Below are 27,106 nucleotides of genomic sequence, written 5' to 3' on the forward strand. Positions count from 1 at the left end.
GATCGAACCCAGGGCCTGCACATGGTAGGCAAGTTCTCTACTACTGAGCCACACCCCCAGCCCTGTGGTGGTTTTAAACAGGAGCAGTTTCTTTGCTGCTTTTCCCACTGTCTCCTCCCCTTGAGTCTGGTTGAGCAACCTGCTGACTCGTCACCCACAGTATCTGGGGTCAGTGATGCCACAGGAAAGAGGGCATGGCTTCTGCATTGCTGTTGGTCCCTGCACTCTTGGAATCCTGAGTCTCCTGCAGTTGCCATTGTGTGAAGAGGTCAGTCCACATATACAGACCATCTGAGAGTGCTCTGCTGGCCACCCCAAATGAGGCCCCTGGTAACGGCTGGTGTCAACTATTAGACCTGTCAGTGCAGATGCTTGCCGAGGATTCTAGCCCTAGCTGTCAAGCAGCCTAGCCATTCAGTGCCACCCGTTGAGGTTTTCACATCATAGGACAGAAACACGTCCTGTTGTGTCTCTCATCCCTGTTGTGCCGAGTTCGGATTTCTGACCTGCAGAATATGTAAGCTTAATGAAATGGTGGTTTTACATCTAAAATTAAGGGCTGGGGGTGAGTTGTTACACGGCAATGGTAATGGAGGCGCTCACGTTCCTTTTCTCATGTTGCTTTGCTCTCACGTGGTTCTTAGGTGTTCCGTCATCATACCTGCACTCCTGCCCTCTAGGATGAGGCGCGTCCTGTGAGGATGCTCACCAGGCGTAGCGCTGTCACTTCTGCTTACATGTCAGCCGCCAGAATGTAGCCACGCTACCCTACCTAGCTCAAGGAAGGCTGGGAAGTGTGCAGTCATTCCTGGTGACCATGCTAAGCGTTAGGAATCACTTTCTCTGCAAGAGAAGGGTTCAGGTCCATGCTGCCGTGGTATTGACTAGATGATAGGAAGTTCCTTACGTTCTGCTGTGTGGATGGCATTTGCAAATGGAGTGCTTTGCAAATAGCAGGTTTGCTGGAGATCCATGCATTTTTTTCCCTAGGATTGGAATTGTCTACTACTAACCCCATTTTGCAAAGTCAAACAAAACAATAGTGGCTTAAAGAAGTCCAGCAGAAGGTAGTCCAAGGCTGGCGTGGTTCTAATCTCTGTCCCCAGTGACCCAGGCTTCTGCAAACTTATTCCTGCAGCCTTAGGCTGCAGTTCCAGGGCAGTCCTGGCAAAAAAGTTACGAGACCCCAGCTAAATAGCAAAAAGCTAAGTTTAGTGGCACAAGCCTATCATTCCAGTGACAGCAGGAAGTGTAAGCAGGAGAATGATGATCCAGGCCAGTCTGGGCAAAAAGCAAGACCCTGTCCCCAAAATAACCAGAGCAAAAAGTGCTGAAGGTGTGGCTCTCGTGATAGACTGCCTGCCTTACAAGTGTGAAGCCCTTAGTTCAAACCCCAGTACCACACACACACACACACACACACACACACACACACACACACACACACACACACACACACACACACACACCTACCTAAGTGGTTTTCCAGAACATAGTCCACAGTTGCAATTTAAACAGAAAGTGGCTACAAACTGCATGTGATACACATTTATGTTCACATGAGACTTCCAGCTGTTCTTTCCTAATTATTATAAACCCTTTGTAGGTACATCTGATGTTGTAGGGGCAGGTGACACACTGCAAAGAAAAAGTCTTCCCTGAAAAATGGCAGTCCAATTTCCACCATGTCACAAGCCTGCCACTGTTCTCAGTAGTCCAAAGTTGCATGGTTGGAGATTCCACTTTTCTAAAAGTGTACTTTTTAATATATGTATTTTTCTCCTCCCTGGAAGTGTTCTGTCCCTTTGTTTTGGAGTTGAAATAGTCCTTTCTGGTGTGAGACTGAGCTTGCTGACATGTGTTTATTCACACCATCCCACATGCAGTTGCTGTAGAACTTCTCTCATGAAAGATTTAACTCACAATTTAGCTTGGGAATGCAGACAGAATGTTTTCTTATTTTCTGCCTGATGTGGTCATCCTCATGATTTATAGCTTCTGCTGAGCAGAGAAAAGTGCTAAGACTGGATGTTACACAGGATATGAATTGAAGAGGGTCTCTGGTTGTTTTTCTGTCTCGTGGATAAAAATGCTTGTTTCTTATAGGTAGCCTCCTCTTCCCCTCTTGTTCTGTGGGTATTTAGTGGGAGACATGGCTTGGGCCACCTTGCCTCTCTGAGTCTTTATCCTGTCTTAGTGCCCTGTCTCTTCTGCCTGGATCCCTGGCTTGCTGCAGGCCACTGATTCTCAAGCCAGCAGCCAGTGAACTTAGGCCCTCTGTGACCCAGGCCAGTCTTGCACTGACCTGTCTTCACCTTGGCTCACACCAGTGCTGCACACCTGCCCAAAGTCTGTCTGGGATGCTCTGTTGTTCCTGACCCACGAGATCCACTCTGCAGCCCTTGCTGTGGAGCCCTTCTGCCTGCTTGGGCTATAGCCAGGCTCAGGTCATTCTGGTCTAGCTGGTACCAGGTGGAGCCAGGGTGGCTTCCTTCCCTAACAGAAAGTAGCACAGGTGCCTCCTTCCTTCCTGTGCCTTCACTGCACTCCTCATTCACTGAATGTACCTCCTCCTCTTGGCCAAAGCCTATTGCTCCCTCTTCCCTCCCGATGTCACCTGCTTCTTTCATAGGCTAGCTAGTTCGAGAGGGGATCTTTTCAGCCTTAGAAGAGATAAGTCAGGACCTTTGTTACCAGAAAAATTCAAGTAAGACTTTGCAAAGATTCAGTGAAAGTAATAGTGAAGTTTATTAGGAAAGGATTTCACTTTCAACAGACTGAAAGTGGATTGTCTCTAGAGTGGAAACAATGGGGTCATGGAGGAGAGAAAGAGAGACATTTCCTGTTCCCCACACAGAAAATGGGAGCAAGAACTCAAAATGGCAGTCCCCATCCCTTAGTTTTATAGTGGAGAGCTGGGGGGAATACACTTGGTCAAAGGTAATGGGTCTGAGTGGCTGAGATGGCTGTTAAAACAGGAAGGGGTCATTTTGGCCCTTGGGGTGATTTGCTGGATTTGGGTCATTGTCTTGTTAAGAGAGACTGAGTAATGTACTACTTCCTGCTCTAATTGATAAGAGAGTTTTGTTTGAAATTCCTAAACTTTGCTCTATCTAGTTCTTAGGTCTTGATGTTTAGGGTATGGACTACTCTTGAGTCAGGAGTGATTTAAGCTTTAGGGTCATGGCTAACTTCAAAGCATCCTGTGATAGCCCCTGGGCTCTGGCTACCTGATCGTAAGGAGAGATTAGTGGAGTGGGGAAGTAGAAGTAAAATGACTTTTTCCTGTCTTCCTCTAGTGGCCACTGCTCATGTCTAATTGCTCCCTATAACCTTGATTCAAGGAGGCAGAGAGAGGAGACAGGAACAAATTTGAAAATTCTCTCTAGAATATGACTAGCAAAGCTGTATCATCTTGTTAAATAATCCTATTTTGCAAATAAAGGATTATTGCCACCTTTTGTATATCATTTCTGTAATTTCTTCTTAGACTGGTAAACATTTTATGCCAAAAGACAAGAGAATATATGAATACATTTAAACATGTTATCTTACTATATATGCTTTATAGTCAGCTAATATTTTTGTGTTCTTAAACTTTATATCATTGAAGTTAGTCTCTACTGGTCAGAGTTTAGCAAGAATGTGATTCGGTGATTCGGCGTCCTGTGTGTGTGTCTGCCTGGGACGCAGGGTTGCGCTGCTCACTCCTCTCAGTCCCATTCTCCATTGGCAGTAGGTTTTCCATGGACATCTGTCTTAGTTTTGTTTTCTTTACTCCGCTAGACTTGAAATGCCTCGAGGCAGGACTGTGTCTGCTTTTTATGCATTTCATGCTTTTTGGTACTTTCTGTAGTCTGAGGGCATGCTATAGAGTGAAAAATGAGACTTTGCTTGGCATCACCATGAGCTATGAGAAAGGATAACCCAAGCACATCTGCTTCGTGTCCTTCCTGTCTTACTCTTCTCTGATTCTGAACATGTTTACCTCTGAATAACATGCCTGGCCGAAGTTATCAGGACTTACGAATTGAACCCATGTTTCAATTTAAACACTTTGTCCATAACTAGTTTTGAGTATTTGAAAATATTTTGGGGTTTTAGATATTTATTTTGGAATAACAAAGTCATTTCTTTTACCACACTAAAATATCAATGGCTCAAAGGTTTTTTAAAATCTAAATTTGAACTTGTTTGTATGAGTTAAAAATCTCCTAAGTGTGACATTTTATTTGGGGGGGGGCATGATTACAGACTAGGGCTTGGATTTCTCAGGGGCTGTGTCTTTAGTTACAGTAATAGCTAAGCCATCACAGCTTTTGTGCATATTTTGGCAATAAATGTTCAAGGGACTGCGAGGTGAGCAGACACCAGTGATGATGGCATGGTCTGTGTTCTGATCAGTTGGCTGAATTTATTCTCAAGACCCTGTGGTAGGTGACATCTACAAGAGCACAAACTTGAAAAAGAGTAAGTCCTGCAAACCCCATCTGTAGGAAGAAAAATTTTTTTAAAAAGTTGTACAGTCAGACAAAAATCTGCCTTTACTGTGAGTGTCACTGTATTTCCTGTACACTTTCAAGAGGCTGGATTCTACGAATAAGCTGGATATTTCTTCTATTGAATTGTTTCCTTTTGAAAGCTTCACTTTGTTTCCCCCTGTGATCACAGGCAGTGGCATCTGTTGTTTTTGAGAATCTTTCCCATTCTTTTGCTAAAAGACACAGAAACTGTCACAGTGACAGTTGTGTTTTGATCAGCATCAGATGAATTTTCACAGTGGTTCATGTAGATGAAAAGCTCCGTCTTAAGAGGCATCTCTGTGTTTCTTCTGGGTGCACTTAGCCATTTCACAGGCTATAGCTGTGTGTTACCCTGCTGTTGCTGTAACGGTAGTCAGACTTGTTTTTCTGGGGAAGTGTAACTGTGAACAAGTGCTTGATAAATGTGCATCCCTGACACGTGTCATGTTCTCCTTCCAAACCTCATTTTATTAATTTGTAGCCATACTTTTCCTATCTTCCTAAAATCTTCTCCAGAGAAATTTGATAATCTTAATTTAAAAACAGGTTTTTAGGGGCCAGGTGTGGTGGTTCATATCTGTAATCTCGGCTATGAGGGAGAAGGGAGGATTGTGGCTGAGGCCAGCCCCAGGCAAAAGTGGAAGATACGATCTGAAAACACACAAACAAAAAATAACAGCAAAGCAAGAAAGGGCTGGGGCATGGCTGAAGTGCCACCCAAAATCCCAAACCCAAGCAGACAGGTCACTAGGAGTCCTGATGGCCCATCAGAGGTTGCAGGAGTGGTTTGAGATTAGCAGAAGCCTTTGGGGGGGGGGGTGTGCTTTTGATGTTGGCCTTTAGTTTCCAGGAAGCATTTGCGAGGGGTGCTTCTAAATCCACAGACAGCCGAGCCTTCCCTTCCCTGGGTAGCACTCGTTATTTCTTTTCGGCCCTCTGTAAGTCTTTGAAATGGGTGATGTGATCCCTGTTTTACAGGGACAGGGATAAACCTTAGAGTCTTAAGAACTTGCAGCCAGCCCACAGAGTCCGTGGCAGAGTGGGATTCGAGGTCAGTCCTTGTGCCTTTGAGCAGCAAGGTTGTAAGGAAAATGCCTCCTGTGGCTGTTTGAACCTCACGCTGACTGTTCTCTCTTGCCTTCCTGATGGAGTCCCGACTCTGGTGTGGTACATCTTTAAGGGCTTCTTACTGGGGGCTTTTCACCTGGGACTCCTCTGTATTCCACATGGGGTTCATGCCTAATCACCCTCAGTTCCCTCCTGGGCGTGGTTATTTCCTTTTACTCTGCAAGTCTCTGTCCCTACTTTAAAAACACACACAGCTCGCTATGGTGGCACACACCTGTAGTCCCAGCTCTCAGGAGGCTGGGATGGGAAGATAGCTTGAGTCCAGGAGTTCAAGACCAGCCTAGGCAACATAGTGAGGACCCCCCCCCCCCGCCACCATCTTAACAGAACAACACACACAAATACAAGTGAGAGAGGCAAAACAAAACAAGATCAAGCCAGTCTTGTTCCTAGTCATACAAAATACTACTGTATTGGGAAGTGCACAGACATCTCCAGCAAGTGAACGCATAAACTGGCATGCCCAGACGTGTGGCAGTCGCTCAGTAATCACTGGAACAAGGCAGTGATTCAGGTGGCAGAGTGGCCAAGCCTCAGCCAGGTGCCACTGACAGCACTGGGCTCCAAGTGGAGCGGGTGCACACTTCTCTTTGTGTGAACAGTAGACCGGCAGAGCCTCTGGGTAGAGGTCAGGTTCAGTGGGGGGGTGGATATTGACTGCAGAGAGGCCCAGGGGCCTTTCTTGGGGAGTGGAAATGTTTTGTATCTTGTTTTGGGTGCTCCCTATAACGTGCAAATAACCACCAAAACACTTGAGACTAAGCACTTAAGATTTACTTATTGGGTTATACCATGACTTAAAATTTTTTAAATGAGGCTCTGCTCCTTTTTCATACTCTGTTAAAGCTCTTACCGTGCAGTTATGCAAATTCTGGCTCCCTGGTCTCTGCCTCACTCTTTTTCAGCACTCAGTGTAGTGGGCTCTCAGCAGAGGTGTGTTGAGTGAATACATTACTGCCTTCTGCAGAAGACTGGTTCATTACAGGAATGAAGAGTGGATTTAGAAGTAGTGGCAAACTACTGCTGTGCTTAGTCTAACCCTTAGGCACATGTGAATTTGTTTCCTAGGAGTTCCAGCCATGGCTAACTTAGTTACAAGATTTGTATACAAGAGTGTAGACTGTCTTTGTGTATGTATATAGTATATATATATTTTTTTTAGCAATTTGCTTGGAGGTTTTCAGGCACTAGATGTCAGGTGATGCCTGAAGTTTAAAATTCCACAATTCCTCTATTCTTCCCCCATCTCTCCTTTTCTTTTGGAGTGAACGTGCACTGGAAAAGAGCTCTAAGTTGCACCTCTGGCCTTGGGGGCCTGGAAGGCCCTCCACTGCTGAAGCAAATGTTATTTTAAAACATTCGCTTCCGTGTTGGGCAGAGGTCCATGTGGTGTTGCCCTGTCCTCTGATGGAACCCTGTAAGAGGCTGTCAGGAAAAGTTCCTCAGCATTTTGAATGGCTGCCAGAGACTGGGATTGCAGTGTGGTTTTAGGCCCCAGGCTTAACTCCAGGCTCCACGTGTCACATCCGTCCACTTGCCCAAGTCACCACGTAGAGATGAGTAGGGGTGAAGGGCAGAGAGTGGACACTGAGCACCCCGCACGGACGTGCCACGAGAGGGGCACAGCAAGCACTTCTGCCATCTTCTGGCTGAAGACTTTGGGCTTTGGGCTTAAGAGAGGAGGAGCTGGGGCGGGATGGGAGGCGTGAGTATTTCAGCAGCTGTGGTCTGTGGCAGGCTGGTTGGTCAGAGGTAAGGCCCTCAGCTCATGAGAAAGGCGTTGTTTGGGGAGATAGTTACCAATTGCCCTGCCCTTCCCGGGTTCCAGGTCAGCTGCAAGGTGACTGCAGAGAGAACAGCTCAGAGCACAGAGACGTACAAAGTGTGGGGGGGTCAGTGTTCCTCACAGAAGCAGTTTCTGAGTAGCTGGCGTAGTAGCTGGGAAGATAAATGACATTACAAAGACTGTTATGTAAATTGAGTTCTCAAAAAAATCACAAGAATACCTTTGGTGCAAATTCCTCCTTCCACTTGTGAAAAATTGCATATATATTCCTGAAGAAAAGTTGGAAGAAATAATATGAAAATATAAATCAGTAGCATTTTACCACCTATATTTAATTACTGATATTATATTGGCCTAACATAGTTTTCTTCTTATTAGGTTTTTTGTTTTGTTTTTGGCAGTCCTGAGGTTTGAACTCAGGACCTCACACTTACTAGGCAAGCGCTCTACCACCTGAGCCATGCCCCCAGCCATTACTAAGTATTTTTAAATATTTCATTTCATTTCATTTTTCCAGGCAGGTTCTCCTTATGTAACCCAGACTGGCCTTGAACTCACCATCCTCCTCCTCCTCAGCCTTCAAGTGCTGGGATTATAGGTGTGCACCACCATGCCCAGCTCTTCCTGAGCATTTTGAAGTTGAGGTTCCCTGTTGATTTGTATTAGGTATATATCCATGTCAACAAACCTCTCTTGGTACACAGGTAATTAATTTTTGTGGCTGTGCCATAACTAACTTATTTTTCTGTCCTTGTTTGTAGATTGTTTGATTTTTTACTTGTAGCTAACAGTAACTGGTAAATATTATCAGGCAAGAATTGTATTTAATGCAATGAATGTTTTTCTGACACAGATCTTACCCTGAATTTTGGATCTCTTTTATTCCGCAGGGCCAGCAGTCTCAGGTTAGGAGCACAGTTTCTTGGGTCAACTGCCTGGGTTTGAACCCGAGGGTCTCTGGTTGTTAGTTCTCTAACCTTGAACAAATAACTAAGTTCTCCATGCTGCATTTTCCTTATCTGTAAATAGAAATAGTAATCCTCCATTGTGAGGAAAGTGAAGTGCTTAGGACAGGGCTTGGCACATCCCAAGTGCTACACGAGTGTCAGGCATTGGAGTGTAGAATTCAGGACTGTGGCGAACATTTTAACAGCTTTTGGTGAGTGTTGCCAAGTTCACAAAGGTCATCTGGGTGGAGCATCCCTCCCTAGGGTGCCTGTTCTTGCCACCTAGACTTAGCCCTCGCAGCCCTTCCTGCATCTTCCCTGTCCATGTTCTCATCAACAAGGAAGAACGCTCGGACCAGTCTCTTTGTGTTCTTGGCTTGGGTTGTGTGGTCGGGAGCATGGCTTCTGCAGCCCTCAGGGGCACATGTGTCCATCTGTACTGGGGCAGTTGTCCACCCAGCTGTAAACTGCACTGAACCCAGCAGCCTCGGTGGGGGTGGGGGTGTGGGGGGAGGGAGGCCATCGAGGGGAGCAGAGCGGTTGTTCTTGGTGTCCCCACCCTCTCACCTCACTGCTGACTCACCCTGTGACTCGCTGTGTTGTGCCCGGATTGAAAAGTGTTGCATATGTGAGTCACAGCTGCGATCTCCATCGCCGTGGCGGGTGTGGCCTCACAGCTTGAGAACACAGTCTCAAGTCCTTGGTTAAAATATGAGACCTGACTGCAGGAAACTGTGCGGAAGGACTTACTGAGAATTCTCATTCGTGAAAAACGCAACTGCGGATGGGTGTTAGGCCGAGCAACGCAGTGAGGTGTAATATAAAGGTGAAAAGTCTGTGGCTCCAGTCAGCCCCTATCAAGAAGGACTGTCATTGTGTTCAGGTAAACAGAGCCAGGCCATCCCTTGTGGGCCTGGCGCAGAGAGAGGGACAGCACTCCCAGGCTCTGGCTTTGTTGGTTTGCACTCTGACCTTGAGTAGAATGAAGAATTGGTACCTGTTCCTTATTCACATTTGGGGGTTCTTGCCGTTTGGTGAAGAGACTGGGTGCTCCACAGGACGAACATTTTCTTTATTATTTTTCTTTTCTGGAATTGTTAGAGTAAGAAATCAAAGCACCTGTTTATCTTATGTCCTCTCCTGTTTCTTAATATCTGGGTCCCCTTTACCCTTACTACTTTTTTTTTTTTCTGGTGGTCTTGGGGTTTGAACTCCGGGCGTCATGCTTGCTAGGCAGATACTCTACCACTTGAACTACACACAACCTTTTTTTGCTTTAGTTATTTTTCAGATGGGTTCTTGAGTTTTTTGCCTGGGGCTGACTCTGATCCTCCTGCCTGTGTCTCCTGCATAGCTGAAATTATATGTGTGTATTACCATACCAGCTTTTTTGTTGAGATAGGGGGAATATCACTCATTTTTTGCCCCAGCTGGCCTTGAACCATGATCCCCTGGATCTCTCCCTCCTGAGTGCCTGGTGTTACAGGTGTGCACCACCACGTCCAGCCTCATCCTTCTTTTTTTTTTTTTCCTCTTTGCCGTACTAGGGCTTGAACTCGGGACCTTCACCTTGAGCCACTCCACCAGCCCTGTTTTTGAGATGGGTTTTTCTGAGATAGGGTCTCATGAACTATTGGCCTGGTTTGGCTTCAAACCACAATCCTTCTGATCTCTGCCTTATGAGTAGCTAGAATTACAGGTGTGAGCCACTGGCACCTGCTCATCCTTTCTTGCTCCTGAGTAGTGGAATAGCATTAGGAAATCCAAGTTATACCTTAGCTGTGCACACAGAAACCTTGGGCCAACTTAAGTTCTTTGGACACAGTAGCACGATTATTTTGGGATGATGGGATCTATGTGGGCATGGCACCATGACTTTGACATTTGCTGTTGATAGTCAGTACATACTTGCTGATTGATTAAAGTGACTAGAAAACCAGTAGAATTTGTTCAGGACCTTATTTCTACTGTATCATTGCATTGTTTATAATTACACTGTGTGACAGGTTTCTAGAACAGTATCTGAAGGAGGTGACTCTGTTACAGAGGAAATGTGAGTCTAGTTCCTTTTCCAAGCCACCATTGCTAGCCATGGTTGAAGCCAAGGTCAAGCCCACGCTTGTCCTCCTGCTGACTTCTTTATCTCTGTATTCTTTGTCTGCCTGTATTCTCTATCTCTCCCTCCACTGCCTCTTAGCCTGCCAAAGGAGGCCATGTAGGTAAAGTGCACCCTGTGGAGGGGTGGGTCCTTTCTGTTTTGAAGTCTTAAAGACATCTGTTTACTTACTGAACTTATGTAGGCATAGGTTGTCTATAGGGTATTGGTTGGAGCAGGAAATTGCATAAAGGTAAGAGGAAATGGGGTTCTTTCAGAAACCAACAAGCCACAGAGTTTTAAAGGAATTTGAGACACCATATGTATTCACTATAACTTATCTTTATAAGATACACACACACACACACACACACACACACACACGCTATGTAAGATCTATCTTCTGTCTATCATCTTTCCTTTTTCTGTGGTGCTGGGGATCGAACACAGGACCTCAGGCATGCAGGCATGCTCTGTACCACTGAGCTACACTCCTAGTCCTGTTTAATTTTCATATGAGCTCCTGGAGGTCCTGCTTTTGAGAGTATATTTTAGTATGAATTTTAAAGTGTTCTGTTTTCCTTTTACATAGTAGCTATAACTGTAAAAGCTTTCAAAACTAAAGGCTTTAAAATCCAAAATTATCTAAGTATTCAGAGAATAGATTTATCTCATATAATATATCATTAACATGAAAATGATGTTTGTTTAATTTCCTCACCTCAGCCATTTACAACATCTGTGTACTTTGGGATATGTTTTTAACCAGGCCTCCGCATCTCGAAAGTAAAGGTAACATTAGAAAATTTAAAGTTCTATTCTAGTTTCTCAAAATTTGTGGAACACAGATGAGGAGTTGCAGAAACTTCCTTCCCTTGACAGTGATTGAAATTGGGAAGTTCTGTCATACACAGTACTTAAGTGTAACAGCGTGACAGTCATTGGAACAACTCCTGTGGTCTTATGTCTTTAGTGTGCTCAGGTAGGAGAAAGAAGATAAGCAGATTCCGGGAGTTTTATATTCAGTTCTTAGCCAGCCCTGAGAACAGCAGAGCAGAACCCAACACCAGGGTTCCCCTCCTCCAGGCCCATTGATTCTCAGCTCCAGCAGCCCTGCTGATGGGGAGGTAGGGGACCCATCACTGGCGGGGAGGAAATAGACAAAGGCATTTGTGGGGAGAGATTTGTGGCCTCCATTGTTCTGGGTCGCAGCTTACCTTGCACATTCTCCCCTGTCCTGTTTCTGGATTTGTGACAGATGCCTACAGAATGATACTGCATTTTGTTCTGTGGCAATTAACCCCCCAGCAGGGTAACTTCTGTGTTCTCAGCTCCCGGTTCTCCCTTCAGACTTCTGCAGACTCAGGCTTTGTATCTGAGCCAGGCAGCCATCCCCTGAAGGGGTCACCAGTGTCCCTTGCACCTCTGTCCCCCTCCCCCATGCCCGTTCCTTCCTGCAGCCACCAGGGTAAGAGCAAGCCCAGCCACACCTGGAGTGCCTTGCTTTGTCAGACCTGGCTGAGGCCACGCTTAGTCCTTTATCTACATATTTTCTAAATAGTCTGCCCAAGTTCTCACTACATACATGAAACACGAACTCGGAAGACTTTTCCTTACAGTCCTTATTAATACTAATACATGTGTACATCCTCCTTGTGAAGAATCACCTGCCCTTGCCCCTCCACTTCTTCTGGAACTCATTTTTCTCACGATATGCATCTTTCATACATATTTTTATTTCACATTTTGTCACTCAGCTCTTGGAGGTCTTTATTCACATCACTGTGTACAGGCTTTCTTATATTGAAATTCTGTAAGATGGGTGAACTGTAATTCATCTAGTCTCTAGTCTCTTACTGACTGACATTTAAATTGTTTCGAATATTTTGCTACAGTGAACATTCTTGTATGCTAATCACACATATGCAATGCATCTTTACTGTTCCTGCATGTAGCATTGTTGGTTCAGAAAGTGTATGCATTTTAACTTACAATGGACACTGCCAAATTGTCCTAAAAAAAGTCCTTGTCATTTTAGACATCCACACTGCAGCAGTTTGGGACTCCCTGTTGCTCCGTGTTAGGTGGTACCATTCATACAAGTTTATGCTAACATGATGTCTTCACTTGCATTTCCTGAGAAGAGGGGTGTTGAGTGTCTCCCTCTGGTTTTATTGGTCCTGTGCATTCTGTGGGCTGCTCCTCGTGTGATTTGTGTAGAGGGAGTGGTAGTAGAATATTGAGTGACAGGAGTGATTCATCTACTTTGGATAGTCTTGGTGTGTATTATGTATGTAGCGGATGCTTTCTTTCCAAACTTTGTTTATAAGTGTGCGCTGTCAAATTTGTTAGCCTCCATATGTTCAGCTTATTTTGGGTTTTAACTTGTTCTGAAACAGTTTTCCTACGCAACTATTTTTAAAACATACTTTTCTGTATTTTCTTCTAGTGATTTTATTTGTTTTAAATTTTTCCTCATTTCTGATATTGTATAATTTTCCTTCATGTCCCGCCAGCTAGTGCAAACCTGGAGATTTTATTGACATGCTTTGCTAATTCCCTGCTTATCTTGAAATAGCTCCGTTTCAGGCAGTCTCTCATTGTTTTTGGTAGGACTATCAAGGGTTTTTGAAAATGTAAAGAGCTTCTTTACAAAGACTGTAATTTAGATATGCCGGTGACCCCCGTTTAAAGTGTGGCTTTTAACTGTACTTAGGATGCAGCACAGAAGCTGTAGATTGTTTATGCCCTGGGTCAAGGAGGGATTGCCATGGAAATCTGTGTCCATTTTATTGAGGTCCACATCCTACACAGGTCAAGCTGTGAGATCTTAAATTCATAAAACCATTAGTAAGAAAGAAACAACCTTGTAACTTCTCATGTTGCCAGTTCTTGTAGAGGAGGAACTCTGGACTGATTCATGGAGAACAGAATCCTGAAATACATGAGAGGAAAGCTTCTCTCAGAGCCTTAAATGTTCATCTGTGCCATGCAGATCAGGTGAACCCCCTGGTGCTGCAAGCAATGACAGCAGAGGTAACGATGATGGATGACCCTGTTACTGTGAGATTACCTGCAGGCTTGATGCTTTTGGAACTTGGCAGGATTTTGCGGAAGTGACTAAGCTACGAAATTACTAGAAGATAACAGCACTGGCAGAATTTCACCCATGTTGTCCTGTAGTTTTAAATCCTTTTTTATGGTGAACAGTTCGATGGCATAACTTTGGCAGAATTTTTGTAAGAATTTTCCTCTTAACAAAGTCAAGTGAGAACAGAAACAGCTCAATGTTAGAGTGTATGCTTAAAAATGCCCAAGGCACTGGATTTGATCTCCAGCACCAATGAGTGAATGCATGTGAGGTGGGGGGTGGAGTGGGGAGAGGGGTGGCAAGCAGGTGTGAGTAACCCCACACAGGTGAGTCACCCAGCTCAGAGGAGGAAAGTTAGATTAACTGGGTATGAACAGCTGTTGTACTTTTGTAGTCACAGAAATAAACCGTATCACTGTTTTTGTGGGGATATTTGGCAAGATTTTTAATTAAAGTGAGAATGGGGCTTTCCCTTCCTCACACCTGTTTCATCTCCCTGGCAGCGCAGCCTCCAGTCACAAGTCCTTCCCCACTCCCTCCTCCCTTTGTTCCTTCTTTCCTTCAGCCCTCCCAATGGAAGCTTGCTCTGGGGCCCAGGTTGGCCTCCAACTTGTGCTCCTCTTGCCACAGCTTCCTAACTACCTGGGATTGCTGGCTGCGTGCCACCATACCCAGCTCTTTAGCTGTTTTTTTTTTTTTTTTTCTTAATGTCTCCAAACTCTGGTGTTCACAGCTATTAAGTTCCACTGTGCTACCCAACTCAGAAGTTGTTGTAAGATCCAAATGAACACTTATCTTGGAAACATGCATAAAGAAATAATCGATAATGGTGTTCTCCCTGAAGGATATGTCCAGCCTATAAAGGTGAGCTTTCCAAATCAAGTTCGTAGCCTGTGTATCAGGGATAAGTAACACAAGTTGGACTGGGCGTTTGTTTTTACTATTATTTTTTTTATTGCAAGGAAATCTATATGGGTGTGACAAGAGAGAATGAGATAGATGAGTTAGATCTGTGAAATCTAACACTGTATATTTGTCTGCCTCATTGCATAAAAAAAGGAACTAAAACTCTGTTTTTAAGGCAACTTGTAAGATAGCTTTAAGATTAGAAGAAGTAGACAAATCCGTTTCTTTTTAGTAAGTCGCATGTATTCCCCACAAAAATAGGAGAGGAGCCTGGCTGTGTAATGATTGCTTAAAAGGGGTGTTGACTGGCTTTCAGCGAGCAAGTAGGAGTGTCTAGTTAAGGTTGTCCTTTCGCCACAAAGTCAGCCGGGCTCTGACACATTGGAGTTTGTACGGAGAGAGTTTAGGAAACCACTGCACACATTTTCCGGAGAATGATGGGGCAGCTTGTGACAAATGACCAAGCCTGGAGCGCGATGCTGGTGGGACTGATGTGCTGTATGGGTCAGTAGTGTTACTCGTGTTGTCACTTCCATGTTTTCATACCTGGGGAAAGAAAGCTGCATTCCCTGCTTTGGCTTTCATTGCTGGGAGGTGGAGGTGAGCAGACTGTGAGGCACCTTTCAGGAATCTGGATGGACTTGGCTTCTGAGGCTCCTTGGAGGATCTTTTGTACCCATGTCTGGACAGAATGTGTGCTTACTTAGTCTCAGTAGCTACTGTGTGTGTGATCCCAAGTGCACTTAGCTTTGATGAGTTTTACTGAAACCCAGCCAATGTCAGTTGCAATGATCAGTGTTCTCTGTGCACATGTTTTCCTCCTGATTCTCTTATTATTTTCACTCGGTGTTACTCTATATCTCCAGCTACTTTATACCTTATAAGGTGAACATAAATGTATGTTCTCATTAAAACTGACTGTAAATGGAAATACTTTCAAATAGAGGAAAGTTAATAAAACTTCATCCAGGATAATATGCATAGTCTGTAAAGCCAGTATAATTGGTTAAGATCACAGGAATGACTCTCTGTTTTTGTTGTCATAGCAACTCACACTTCACTAGCAGTGTGAGGTGTCCCTGACTGAAAGGAAATAAAGACTTAGTATGAGACTTGTAATTGGGAAATTAGATGGTGTACTCTGGAATATTCCCTTTGGAAATAACTCCCTTCTGAAATAATGCATATGGAAAGAGGTAAGATCACAAAGTCTTCCCAGACTTGAATTATTCCCCGACTGTGGGAAAGTCGAGGCTCAAGTGTGAACGCTAAGTTCACGTGAACTCTTTCCTCATCATGGTGGCCTTGCAGGAACATTCCAGAGTTAGGCGCTTCCCTTCGAATGAGCCTCACCTACCTCCATTTATCATGATTTGAAAGGAGAGGCTTAGGCTGTTACTGTCAGAAAGTGACATCAGAATCCGTGAACGAGAGCGATGCTGAGTTAGCTTTGGTCGTTCGCTTCTCGTGTGGGATGGTGGTCATGGGATACGTCCCAGATTTTATCTTGGTGCCACCTGCCAGATCCTCCCGGTCACCTCGCTTGTCAGCAGCACTTGAGCCTCTAGCAGTGACCACAGCAGAACGGTAGTGGTCAAGAGGACCTTCTCATAGTTCCATCAGCTAAGTGAGCCTCTCCATCAGATAGCTTTCTTGATAAACCTTTTGGGTAAGAAATCAGCCAGTTCAGCTTTGGAGCCTATGTTCTGCTTCATGTTTCTTAAAATATAGGCCTTTAAAAAAAATTATTAACTTAGAAAATAAGGAATCTATTTTGTTAACTCTTATGTACCCAAGAGGACAAAAGCTTACATAAAACACAGGATGCATTAAATTTAATGGCATGGAATACGTTTCTGAGAGCTCATGATTACACAGTGATGAGGAAAATTAACAAAATTTTGGAGTAGTTACAAGACTATTGTCATCCTACATCTTGTAACTTAACGTGGGTGCCACCTACTTTTGAATTACAGAGATGTGTTTCTTTTTGTGGTGCTGGGGTCCAAACCCAGGGACTTGCTCATGCTAGACACAGAGCCACATCTCTCGATCAGGGTAGGTAGCAGAACATTTTAATGTTTCTTCTTGAGGATTTAACATGAGGATCCTCTGGATTGTTAATTGGGTAGGATGACACACTACTACCCCAGAAGTAACTGCCGGTGGTTCTCTCTTCTTTGTGCCGAGGCCTGGCTGTGGACGCTGGGGTTCTGACGGGGGTGTAACACTTCTGTGCAGAGTCTTCCTTGGTGCTAATCGCTGACGGACCTCCCAGACTCCCCAGCTCCTCCTCCGTGATGGAAGTGTGTCCAGATTCTGTTTGAAGTTTGGGTATAGGGATGGGGAGCACCTCAGAAGGGAATGACGGTACTCAGGTGCTACCCTGGCTCTTTCCACCTTAAATTGTTGAATTGGCTTCCCTTTGGTGGGGAAATCTGCATGTGGCTGTCTTCCTCCCCGACCCTTTTCTCCTCTCCAGTCCTACCTGAGTGCCCTGGGCCTTCTCTCCTCTTGTGTGTGCTGATGTGGGGGGTTCTCCATCCTTTCCTGAGTTGCTGTGCCTGTCATGCTGTCTTCCTGTCAGGTGGCCTCTCAGGGTGACTACTTCAGAGGCCAGAACGGTGCTTTCTCTCTAATCCCTGCACCACTGTGGCCTGGGGTCATCACAGGGCCTGGTAGGTGCCAGAATGAGTGAGCAAGCAAATGAGGGATGTCTGCATGTCTTCAGTAAGGAGAACTGGTTGACTGTTTCTCTTTCTTCTTGCAGTAGGTACTAATTGCAGCTTAGGTTCATTCTGAACCTTTTAGGTCTAGCAAGGCTGAACAAGACAGGCTTCCTGTTGCTTCAAGAAGTATAGGCTTATATGTTACTGTGTATTAACGTATAAGTAACCGTTCACTGTTTTCTAAACATAGTTCACATCACAGGCATCTATTTGTTGAGTGTATAATAAAGACATTGGCATGGTGGCATTTAGTATGGGGTAGACAAAAGTGACTAAGATGAAGAGGAGGATACTCTTAAGGGGCCAATAAAACAATAATTGATAAATTAACAACTTAATACATATCTGTGGATAATAATATTGGTTAACAGTTATCAGTGTTACTGTTCTTGACATAGCTATTATTAAAGTACCTTTGGAGTTTACAACAGTTTTCACATAAATTTGGAGAATTCATATGCAGATCGGCAAGTCTCCAGCTTCTCTGTGTGTTCTGCAACCCCTTCTCCAGTGTTTAACGTTAAACGCGAGTTTAAGAATCAGGCTAGGTGTTTTGGCACTAAAAAGATGCTTGCTAAGGCAGACCAAATGACAGGTTGTATTTAGGTACCCTTTTGTTTCCCCCACACGGTGATAGAAAATTAAGGGGATTTCAAAAAGGTACTTTGGGCTCTTGAGAAGAAATGCTTATGAAATCACAAACTTTACATAGGCGCTAAAGTGTAGCAGGACTCTAATATGCCATTACTGAGGAGGTTTGCAAAAAAAATGGTATCTGAACAAACCATTGGATCGGTTTGTTAAAATTTCTTCGATGTTTCCTGACCTAAATTGAACATTTATGTTTTTTCAGAACTTCTATTTTGCTATCGTAAGCATTCTGATTTATATTCTTGTAGTACATTTTTGTACAAACCATGATTAGAACTGTAGAATAGATTGCAGAAGTAGACTTGCTGGGAGAGGAGGTGTATCTTTTTAAGGTTTGATGGACATTGTGAAATGTCTGATTGACTGAGGAGGGAGGGTGTGTATCGCTAGCTACATGGAACAAGTCGGTTTTTGATTTGTGTCTTGTGCAGTGTTTCTTTTACCCAGTTAATTTAGACTTACACAGATATTCTTTTTATCATAAAGTCTTGGCAATTTTATAGATTGAAATGCTTTGTGTGTGTTATTTTATTATTGCTTGTTAGTGAGGTTGGGTACCTGTGGACATTAATTTTTTTGAATGGATTACCTGTCTGCTTTCACCGCCTTATATTAAGGTGTTCGTCTTTTTTCTCGTGTCTGATCTTTTTGATGTTAATATTAGTAGCCTTTGTCTGATATTGTGGTTTTTTTCCCCCAGTTGATTTGTTGTAGTTTTTATATTTGAATTATTGTAGACAGCATAAGTAGAGAGCCTTGATAAACAGGATGAGCACTTTCAAAGAATCAAACCTTAGTTTCATTGTAGCACATTCAAGGGTGAGCAATAAAGATGAAAGGAAATGAAGAAAGAGAGCAAGATTTGTCTCCCTCTACCCCAAAGAAATGATGGAAACACCTGAATTGTGGTGGTGGGGAAAAGAAGATCAACAAGGAGGGAGAGAGCCTGTCCAGATGTAGAAAGGAGCGGGGAGAAGCTGAAAGCAGGGAATTGCTGCCTAGTGGGGAGGAAGAAGCAGTGCACCTGTGAAGGTTAGGTCTCAGTGTTGGGAGACTGATTCTCTTTTGAAATAGTAGCTATGTATCAGAGCTCTGCAATTGTTCTTCCTTCTTAAGCCATAAAAAGCCCTCTTCCACCCTCACCTCTCTGCACTGCATCTGCAGGAACCAAGGCAGGGTCACTGTCTGGACAGAGCATCCAGTTGTAGTTTCTTTGCTACCCAGGCAGCTCAGAGAGCACGTTGGATAAGAAGCCAGAGCTCACCTCTAGCCAAAGGACTGAGTTCAGATCCTGCCTTTTATTAAGACTTTACACGTCTCTGGGCCTTGATTTCTCCTGTGAGATGGGGAGGACACTGTGTCCCCTCCCTCTTGTAGGTGCAAAGCGAGATGTGAATGTGTCCGGTGCTTTGGGAGGTCTGCACAGGGCTCACTTGAAGCCGGGTGGAGGTAAGACAGCTGTGTGGTGGTGCAGCAAACAGGCAAAGGGAGCTTGTCGAATGGAGTAAGCTGACGAGCCAACACTGGGAGGAGACAACTCTGACAACAGCCCTTTAACACCGTCTCACTGATGGCCTGGAGTTGCTAAAATTTAATGAGAAAATTCAAATGCACTGAGCAATGCTGTCTGAATAGCCTACTTTTGTTGTTCTTCACGGTTGCAGTCTCCTATGCATAGGTCTTACCAACCTTATTTTATGTCTTTTTTTTAATCTTCCAGATGAACGGGACAAAGTTCAAAAGAAAACGTTTACGAAATGGATAAATCAGCATCTCATGAAGGTCAGTTTTTACTTTTTCCCACCTCGGGGCAGATTTGGGACCCTCACTTTGTTGGGTGGTAGTTGAGGGAGGCTCTGAAGCACAGACTGAACATCAGCTTGACGGTTTCGGTTCTAGGGCATCCACGCACCTGGCAGGCGCCTGTGTGGCTTGTGGGCAGTGATGGAGGTGGCAGGAAGGAGCATTTGGTGACCACAGTGTATTCTGTGACGTTTGTAAAGTCAAGTATTATTGCACTCAGAAATCTCAGCACTTTAAGAAGTCCGTAAATATTTAGAAGTCAGGACACGGAAAAGCTGAATTTCTAGTAAGATTTTTTTCTTCTCTCAAGATTCAAGTTCTGAAATCAGATTTATATGGACAGCAGAGTTGGATCAGAATAAAATGGGATTCTAGAAAAAGAAGTCTGGACAAGTCTTACTTCATGTCGTTAGAACAGCCCAGTTGTTGGGGCTTACATCTGCACTTTTCTGTTAATGGTTTTGGTTCTTCACTTAATATTTCTTTGTGTGCTATGGGTCAGATGGAGAATCTGGTATAAACATTCCAAATAATACACCTGACACAAAATCCTCATGTCATTTCATTTGAGGCCCTACTGACGCCTTCTGTATTTTGAGGTAAGGAACCTTTAGGGCTTCACAGTTGACTGCTAGTCACTGTTTTTTATCCTTTTTTGTGGATGGAGAGCCCTGCAGTTGGAAATAAGTAATGTTTCCTGTGTGGAAAGGGTTTTCTCACATACAGATATTATTTTAAATGTGGCTTTAGTCTTACGCTAGCTAGCCTACAAATCTTAAGCTATCATGTAGCATAAGAGTGGTACCAATAATATGATAGTGTCTAATCAATCAGCTGTAAAGGTGATTTTTACTTTAGGTGCAGGTCAGAATCACCTGAGAGTCATGTCGGTCCTCCCTGTCTCTCAGCGTCCAACACAGACCTTTGTTTACTTTCTGATTCCCTGAGGTGGGGGAAGAGGGGGGACTTGTCAACTGCTCCCCAGCTGAGAATCACTTCCTGGGAGCTAAACTATCTGGTGTGTTGACAAGAGATAAAAGCTGAGTCCTGCTTCATGATGCTTCTGTGAGGAAATGTGTCATGAATTAATAAAGGAGCCAATAATTCACCTGTTTCACTGACCTCTATCTCATCTTGTGTGCACTTGTGCACTTGGTGGCAGAGGGACTCTTTCCCACAGGCTAGGGCACAGATGGGCTGGGGTGAGATGTGGGGTGTGGAACTTCAGAGCTGAGCCCCAAGAAGGCTTTTCCATCTCTGGGTGGCCCCAGGGGAAGCATGCTCTGTGATGAATTGGGACCTGTGGCTTCTGCTGGCCCAGCAGTCTTTGTAGCTGTGGTTGTTTGGGGTGGGCAAGTAGGTGGGGCACAGAGGGCTGCCTCATTCCTTTTGGGGTACAGCTCTCAGGGTTCCAGGTTGGTAGTCAGGTCACAGCTGCTGGCAGTGGGCCCTAATGAGAAGCAGCACAGAGAGAGAGAAGGGAACCATGGTACCACGCAGATTAATATTGGGGAGCTACTGTGTGTGGCATGTCGTACTGGGCCATTCATCTCATAAGTGGCTTATAAATTGCATGATTGAGTGAAAGGAAACTGTCTTTGCTAAAAAACTAAGTACTTGCTGAGTGGACTGGGGACAGAGGCCTTGCTAACTCATCCCTAGGGTCGCCATTGCACCTGGCCAGAATATCCTGTGTGTACATCAGCAACCCTCCAAGGTGGTTGACATGCAACCACAAGGGTTTATATTCCTATTTACCTGGAATATCTAACCTTTTAGTTTTTGACAATATGACAAATCTCAAAGACTTAAATTTATTTCTGCTACAGCACAGGAAAAAAATTTTTTAAAAAGTGATTTAGATACAACAGGCAACAAACAGATGCTAGTATAACTGCTTAGTGTTATAACCAAATTAATTAATTTGTATTTTGTAGTCTGTTAGCGCTCAAAATTTAAAATTTACTCTTGGCCAGTGGTGTAGCTCCGTGGTTGAGGGCATTCTTAACACGTACAAAGCCTTGGGTTCAATCCCCAGCACCTAAAACAAAATGAAATTAAAATTGTATCCTATGAGATGGAAAATGGAGGTAGAAAGCTAGACAGCATAGACTTGGCTTGTTCCCCCTAGCGGCTTACAGTCTTGTTCTGTTTTGTTTTAATATTAGCTGAAAGTGGCATTTTCTTATAACCCTAAGAGTTGTGTACTGAAATTCCTGACCCAAAACTCCAATATGTCACAACATAGCCTTTTATCTTTCAGTCTTTCCTATCTGGAAGTTATAGCACCATCCTCAAGTGAGGAGAAAGATTGAAATATCTCCAGACATGGTGAGACAGTAGGCCGTTAGGTGTTGTTGTTATTCAAAGACTGTTCCGTCTTCCTGTGATGATCTTTGTGTTGACCGAATTTAAGGGGGTGTGGGTTCTGCACTAGGAACCAGGTCATCAGCTTCAATTTGTCTCACTAAAAGGAGCATTGCACACTTTTGTGCCAGGTGGCCATTTGATTAAACCCGTTTTCTGTGAAATATAAAGTAGATGTTTGAATTTTGGTTAAAAATGTGAGTAATAGAGAAATCTTAGTAGTGGTGGTCTTACATCTTCACTGGCAGTGCTAAATTCCGCAAGGGAGGAACAGGGAATGATGGCAGAGGTCCTGTATTTTTTTTCAATTAATGATAAGTATGTTATTTGAAGAGCTTCTAATAAGAATAGGGTCATGTTACGTGAATGCTCGGGGAAAGGGTGACCACGAGCAACGAGATGATAAAAATGCGTTGTGGATGAACAAAGAGAGAAAATGGGGATGCAGTCTTGAGTACTCGTGGTGTATTCTGTCTTTTCACTGTAACTGTGGTCAGAGTGGTCCCCAAAGCACGAGGAAGAGGAGGGAAAAGGAGGTTAAGGAGAAAGGAGAGGAGAGAGGAAGTCAGGGAGGGCTGACTCAGGCTGGAGACACGCGCCCCATCTTTCAAATAACTTTAAATAGTTTGCCTTCTCTACACTTTTATTTTGTTGACTTAAATGTAATACAGTTGAATTATTTTACCCTGGTCTTTCCACCCTCATTTTGATTACAACAGGAGCCATTCTTGGTAGTTTTGGACAGAGAGGTTCCCCCCCTCCAGCCTTCTTGTCACTGTTTGTTCCCCCCATTTTATAAACTGTACTTTGTGCTGACGTAGGAAGGAAATTGTCTCCTGCAGGGTGTATCGCTCTGCCACAGGGAAGCCACAGTGTGGAGAGGTGCCTGGGTTTTAGGCCCCACAGCAGAGAGGGCAGCTTAGGGTTTGCAGCCATTACCTGTGGGAACTAAACCTCATGCCAGTGCGAGGTCACTGTGTGGGTGTCAGCGAGGCAGTCCATCCCGGCATGGATGGACTCCACACACCGGAAAGCACTCAATGATGAACGTTCCTGGGGCCACACGAGCTCGGAAAGTCACCGCAAGTTCGTGTTACTTTATTCACTTTAGGAAGAGCTGGCGTTTGGGGTTCAGGATCTCTTGAGGAGCTGCAGTGGCCTGTTGTCTCCAGTCCTGTTGTCGTGCGCCTGGCGATCTCCTGCTGGAAGCCATCCTGTTAGCTCTTCCGCCCTCCTCCCGGCCTACACCTCCCAGACTTTTAAGGGTTGATTTGGGGCGTGAAATCCTTCTTCACCTCCCTCTTGCTGTTCCCTCCCCTCCTCTTCATTCTCCTCACAGAAGGGTAAACAGGGAGGACCCCTCATCCTCTGACCACGTTGGCGTGTTGGGTCCTCAGTGGGAGTCTTACTTTGTCACACTCGCGGGCCATCCTTGCTGTCATCTGGGACCATTCCCTCTTTTATTTGACAGGCAGGAAACATGCCCCTGCTGCTTACTGGCAGAGCTACCCTGAAAGGCAGCCTCTGGGAGCATGGGTTTGAGGGAAGTCCTTGTGCAGCCTTGCTGTGACCTGGCAGGTCCGTTGGGCTGGGAGAGCATCTCACTTTTCCTGACAGTTTCAGCAACTTGTACACCAATGCTTGACTCTTAGGAAGTTACATTTTTTTCTGCAATTCTGCGCCCAGGGGCGATTCTGGCAGCTTTTACAAGTTTACATGACTGAGGAAAGCAAACATGGGAGCGCTTTGAAGTGATTGCTTAAGTCGCTTCTGCAAGTGTAAACATTTTCCCTTTAAAGCATTCTGTGAGGATTTTAAAAGGAGAGCCTTATTTTATATTTGTCAGAGCTAACATTTGTTTAAAGTAAACAGACTGGCTAATTAAAACTTCTGTTTGTTGGGGAGCAGATGTCTCTGGCTCTTCTCCAGGGGGACTTCAGTTTTAGCGTTCTGGTGTTTCACTGTATGAATGGCGAGGCCTGCCCCTGAAGGGACTCCCCTGGGGAGAAGGTTTTCCTTTTGATACGTCCTTTGGAACGCGGGGGAGAGTAGGATCAGTGAGCACATTCGCCGGCTGTCTGTCTTCACGCCGGGCAGCTGGCTCATGGGTGTTGCAGGTCATGGCTTCTGCTGAACTCACGGTGGCAGGAGAATTTAGGCACGCAGTGTGAGTCGGTTGGTTCCTACTGGAGAATACTTGTGGCTGTATCTGGCTAAATTTTGCCTGGAGGATTGTTCTAAAATATAAAATCACTGACATTCTTTTTATCACATAGATTTTTAAAAAATTATTTTTATTATTGTGCTGGGGGTACATTGTGACATTACACAAGTTCTTACAATGTACCTTAGCTAAGTTCACCCCTCCCATAATTCTCCTTTATCCCCTTCCCATTCCTGGAATAGTTTCAGCAGGTCTCATTTTTCTATTTTCATACATGTGTACATATTATTTCTACCATATTCACCCTCCCACACCCTTTCCTTAGGTTCATCCCCTCTTATGGTGATTTCAACAGGTTTAAACATTCTATATTCATTCTTATTTAGAAAATACATCAACCATCTTTACCTTCTTAACTTCCTTCTTTTACCCTCCCTCTCTCCTGTGTCACCTGTTTTTCATAATATCACTGCATTTGAATTAGGTGTATATTCCACACGTGAGAGAAAACATGTGACTTTTGGCTTTCTGAACATGGCTAACTTCACTGACGATGATGTTCTCCAGTTCCATCCATTTACTTGCAAATGACAAAATTTCATTCTTCTTTGTGGCTGAGTAAAATTCCATTGTGTATAAATACCACATTTTCTTAATCCATTCATCAGTGGTGGGGCATCTTGGCTGTTTCCATAGCTTGGCTATTGTGAATAGTGCCGCAATAAACATGGGTGTGTCACATAAATTTATTTATGTCCACCTACATATGGCACTCGGAGCTGCCTCCTTAATGAAATGCTTGTTTTTATTGATCACATGCTTGCATCTTGCAGTCTGGGAGTTCTTAGGATGATAATGTGAGCAGTGGCAGGTAGGATTTAAGTACTTACCATTTAGCGTCTGCCTTCAGGTGGACAGGGAACAGGAAGCACTTCATTTTCTGAGGCATTTAGCATTTGTCAAAGATTACAGTATTCCTTTTAGTTGTTTACTTGAACCCAGAACTAGAATTTGGGCCATGACTGAGAAGCTGTATTCTAAAGGATTAACTTAATGGGATAAGTGGTTTTTAGGAGAAGACTGGAGCCTGCAGAAGTCCATGTAACGCACTTTCCTCGTGAAGGATTTGTCTCACCGACACTTTACAGTGGGAATATTCCTTGGCACTCCTCGGCTGCACTGTAAATTTATTCCACAGCATTGTGTAGTAGGATATTTGTTCTAAGTGTGTTCTTTTTCTCAATTTTAATTTATCCGCACATAAATGATTAGGAGCGGAGGAAGCCCTGGATTCCAGTACTGGCCCACACCCCGTGTGTTAGCGACCTGCCTGGTCACTGCATGGAAGACCGAGTGACTCTCATGCATTTTTCTCTGTTCCATCATCTCTGGAAACCTTAAGCTTACTTGTGGCAGGCGACTTCGTGGCTCCTTTGAATGATCACACCATTCTTTCTTTTCTGATTTGGTGGCTGCGGGGACATGTAAACCACAAGCTAAGAAGACAGTGATATCTTGTAAAGACTGGGGGGAAAAAGAGCTCGTTTTCTCTGTGTTCTTGATCATCACACAGTCACTGAGTGATTCTTCTCCATCCATGGCACAGATGAGACAGGAAATCTGAATTACTGACTTTATAAAGAGGAACTGAAAACGTTATCTCACGACCTGCGAGAGCTCTTGTTCTACGAACCTAACTGGGGGAGACTGGAGATGCAGGAAGGACAAAGGATAGCAGGCAGACATGCTGAAAGTTGGCATCAGGTGTGCTGGGGGCTCGGATGGAGACGCACTACAGCCTCATTGCTTTTTTACTTCTCTTCTTTTACTTCTTTTCTTTTCTCTTTTCTTTAAAACCTTAATTCTTTTCTATTCTTTAAAGCCTGTCTTCTTTTCTGTTCTTTAAAGTCTCAGTCCTCAGACTCGCACTGTCCCATGTTTCCTCTGATCTCTGGCATAACGCCTGAAGTCTCAGTCCTTAGACTCGCAGACACACAACAGCAGCCACCAGTAGTGTCCACAGCAGCCACACCTCCCAAGCAGCCAGCAGCCAGTCAATCAATCAACCCCAGTCCTCCTTCAGGGAGTCTTTTATATCCAGTGGTAAATAAGGAGGTGGAGCCACAGTTCTCGGGCAGTGACATTGTAATAGGGAGAAACTTGTGATCCTACTCTGAACTTAAACATCTTAGGAAAAGCAGCTGTGCTGCATTTTGCGCTCTTCTGCGGCTGGGGCCATGCCAGACTCAGCCTGCCGATTATTGGGCACAGCTGTGCTTATGCCAAATCCTCATATGCTTCTCCTAACCCTCTCTCCACAACACTTGTCAGTAAATAATGGAGACTGCAATGTTTTGGGTTCTTACAGTCTACAAATAAAGACAGTTTTTCAAATGCTTAGTTTTGTACCCATGGTTCCTAGACTTCAGGCAGCTCAGCGCCTGAAGGGGAAGGCTCCTCAAAGTAAATTGCGGCCTCACCCAGAACTTCTGATTCACCACCCAGGTGACAAATGCCAGAAATTCTTCTTACAAAACGCTGATGGAGTGAGCTGGGGCCGTACTTTGGGAATCCGTGTCACAGAAAAATAGATCAATATGCAGATGACCATCAGTTTCATTTGGCATATCTGATGGACTTTTTTTTGGTGGTGGTGGCACTGGGGTTTTGAACTCGGGTCCTCATGCTTGCAGATGCTGTACCACTTGAGCCACACCTCCATCCCTTTTTGCTGTAGGTTATTTTTCAGGTAGGGTCTCTTTTTCATGCATTTTTCCAGGGCTAGCCTTAGACTGCAATGTCCTAACTATGTCTCCTACATAGCTAGGATTATAGTCTTGACCCACCATGCCCAGTTTATTTGTTGAGATGGGGGATCTCACTCACTTTTTGCTCAGGCTAGTTTCCAACCATAGT

General features: G+C 44.4%; 1 protein-coding gene across 28 annotated transcripts in view; it reads left to right on the forward strand.

Moving 5' to 3' along the window:
- Dst (dystonin) overlaps positions 1–27,106 on the forward strand; it is a 410,574-nt gene that overhangs the window by 153,380 nt on the left and 230,088 nt on the right. For 27 of the 28 annotated variants that reach the window (XM_074081831.1, XM_074081836.1, XM_074081834.1 and 24 more), the window contains one exon: positions 19,577–19,638. In XM_074081831.1, coding sequence (XP_073937932.1) covers positions 19,577–19,638 — 62 coding nt within the window. Of the gene's footprint in view, positions 1–14,850; positions 14,981–19,576; positions 19,639–27,106 lie in introns of those variants that run through there. The other variant, XM_074081841.1, reaches the window with a different exon arrangement.

Source organism: Castor canadensis, chromosome 8 (assembly GCF_047511655.1).
Source record: "Castor canadensis chromosome 8, mCasCan1.hap1v2, whole genome shotgun sequence".
NCBI classification, from domain to species: Eukaryota; Metazoa; Chordata; class Mammalia; order Rodentia; family Castoridae; genus Castor; species Castor canadensis.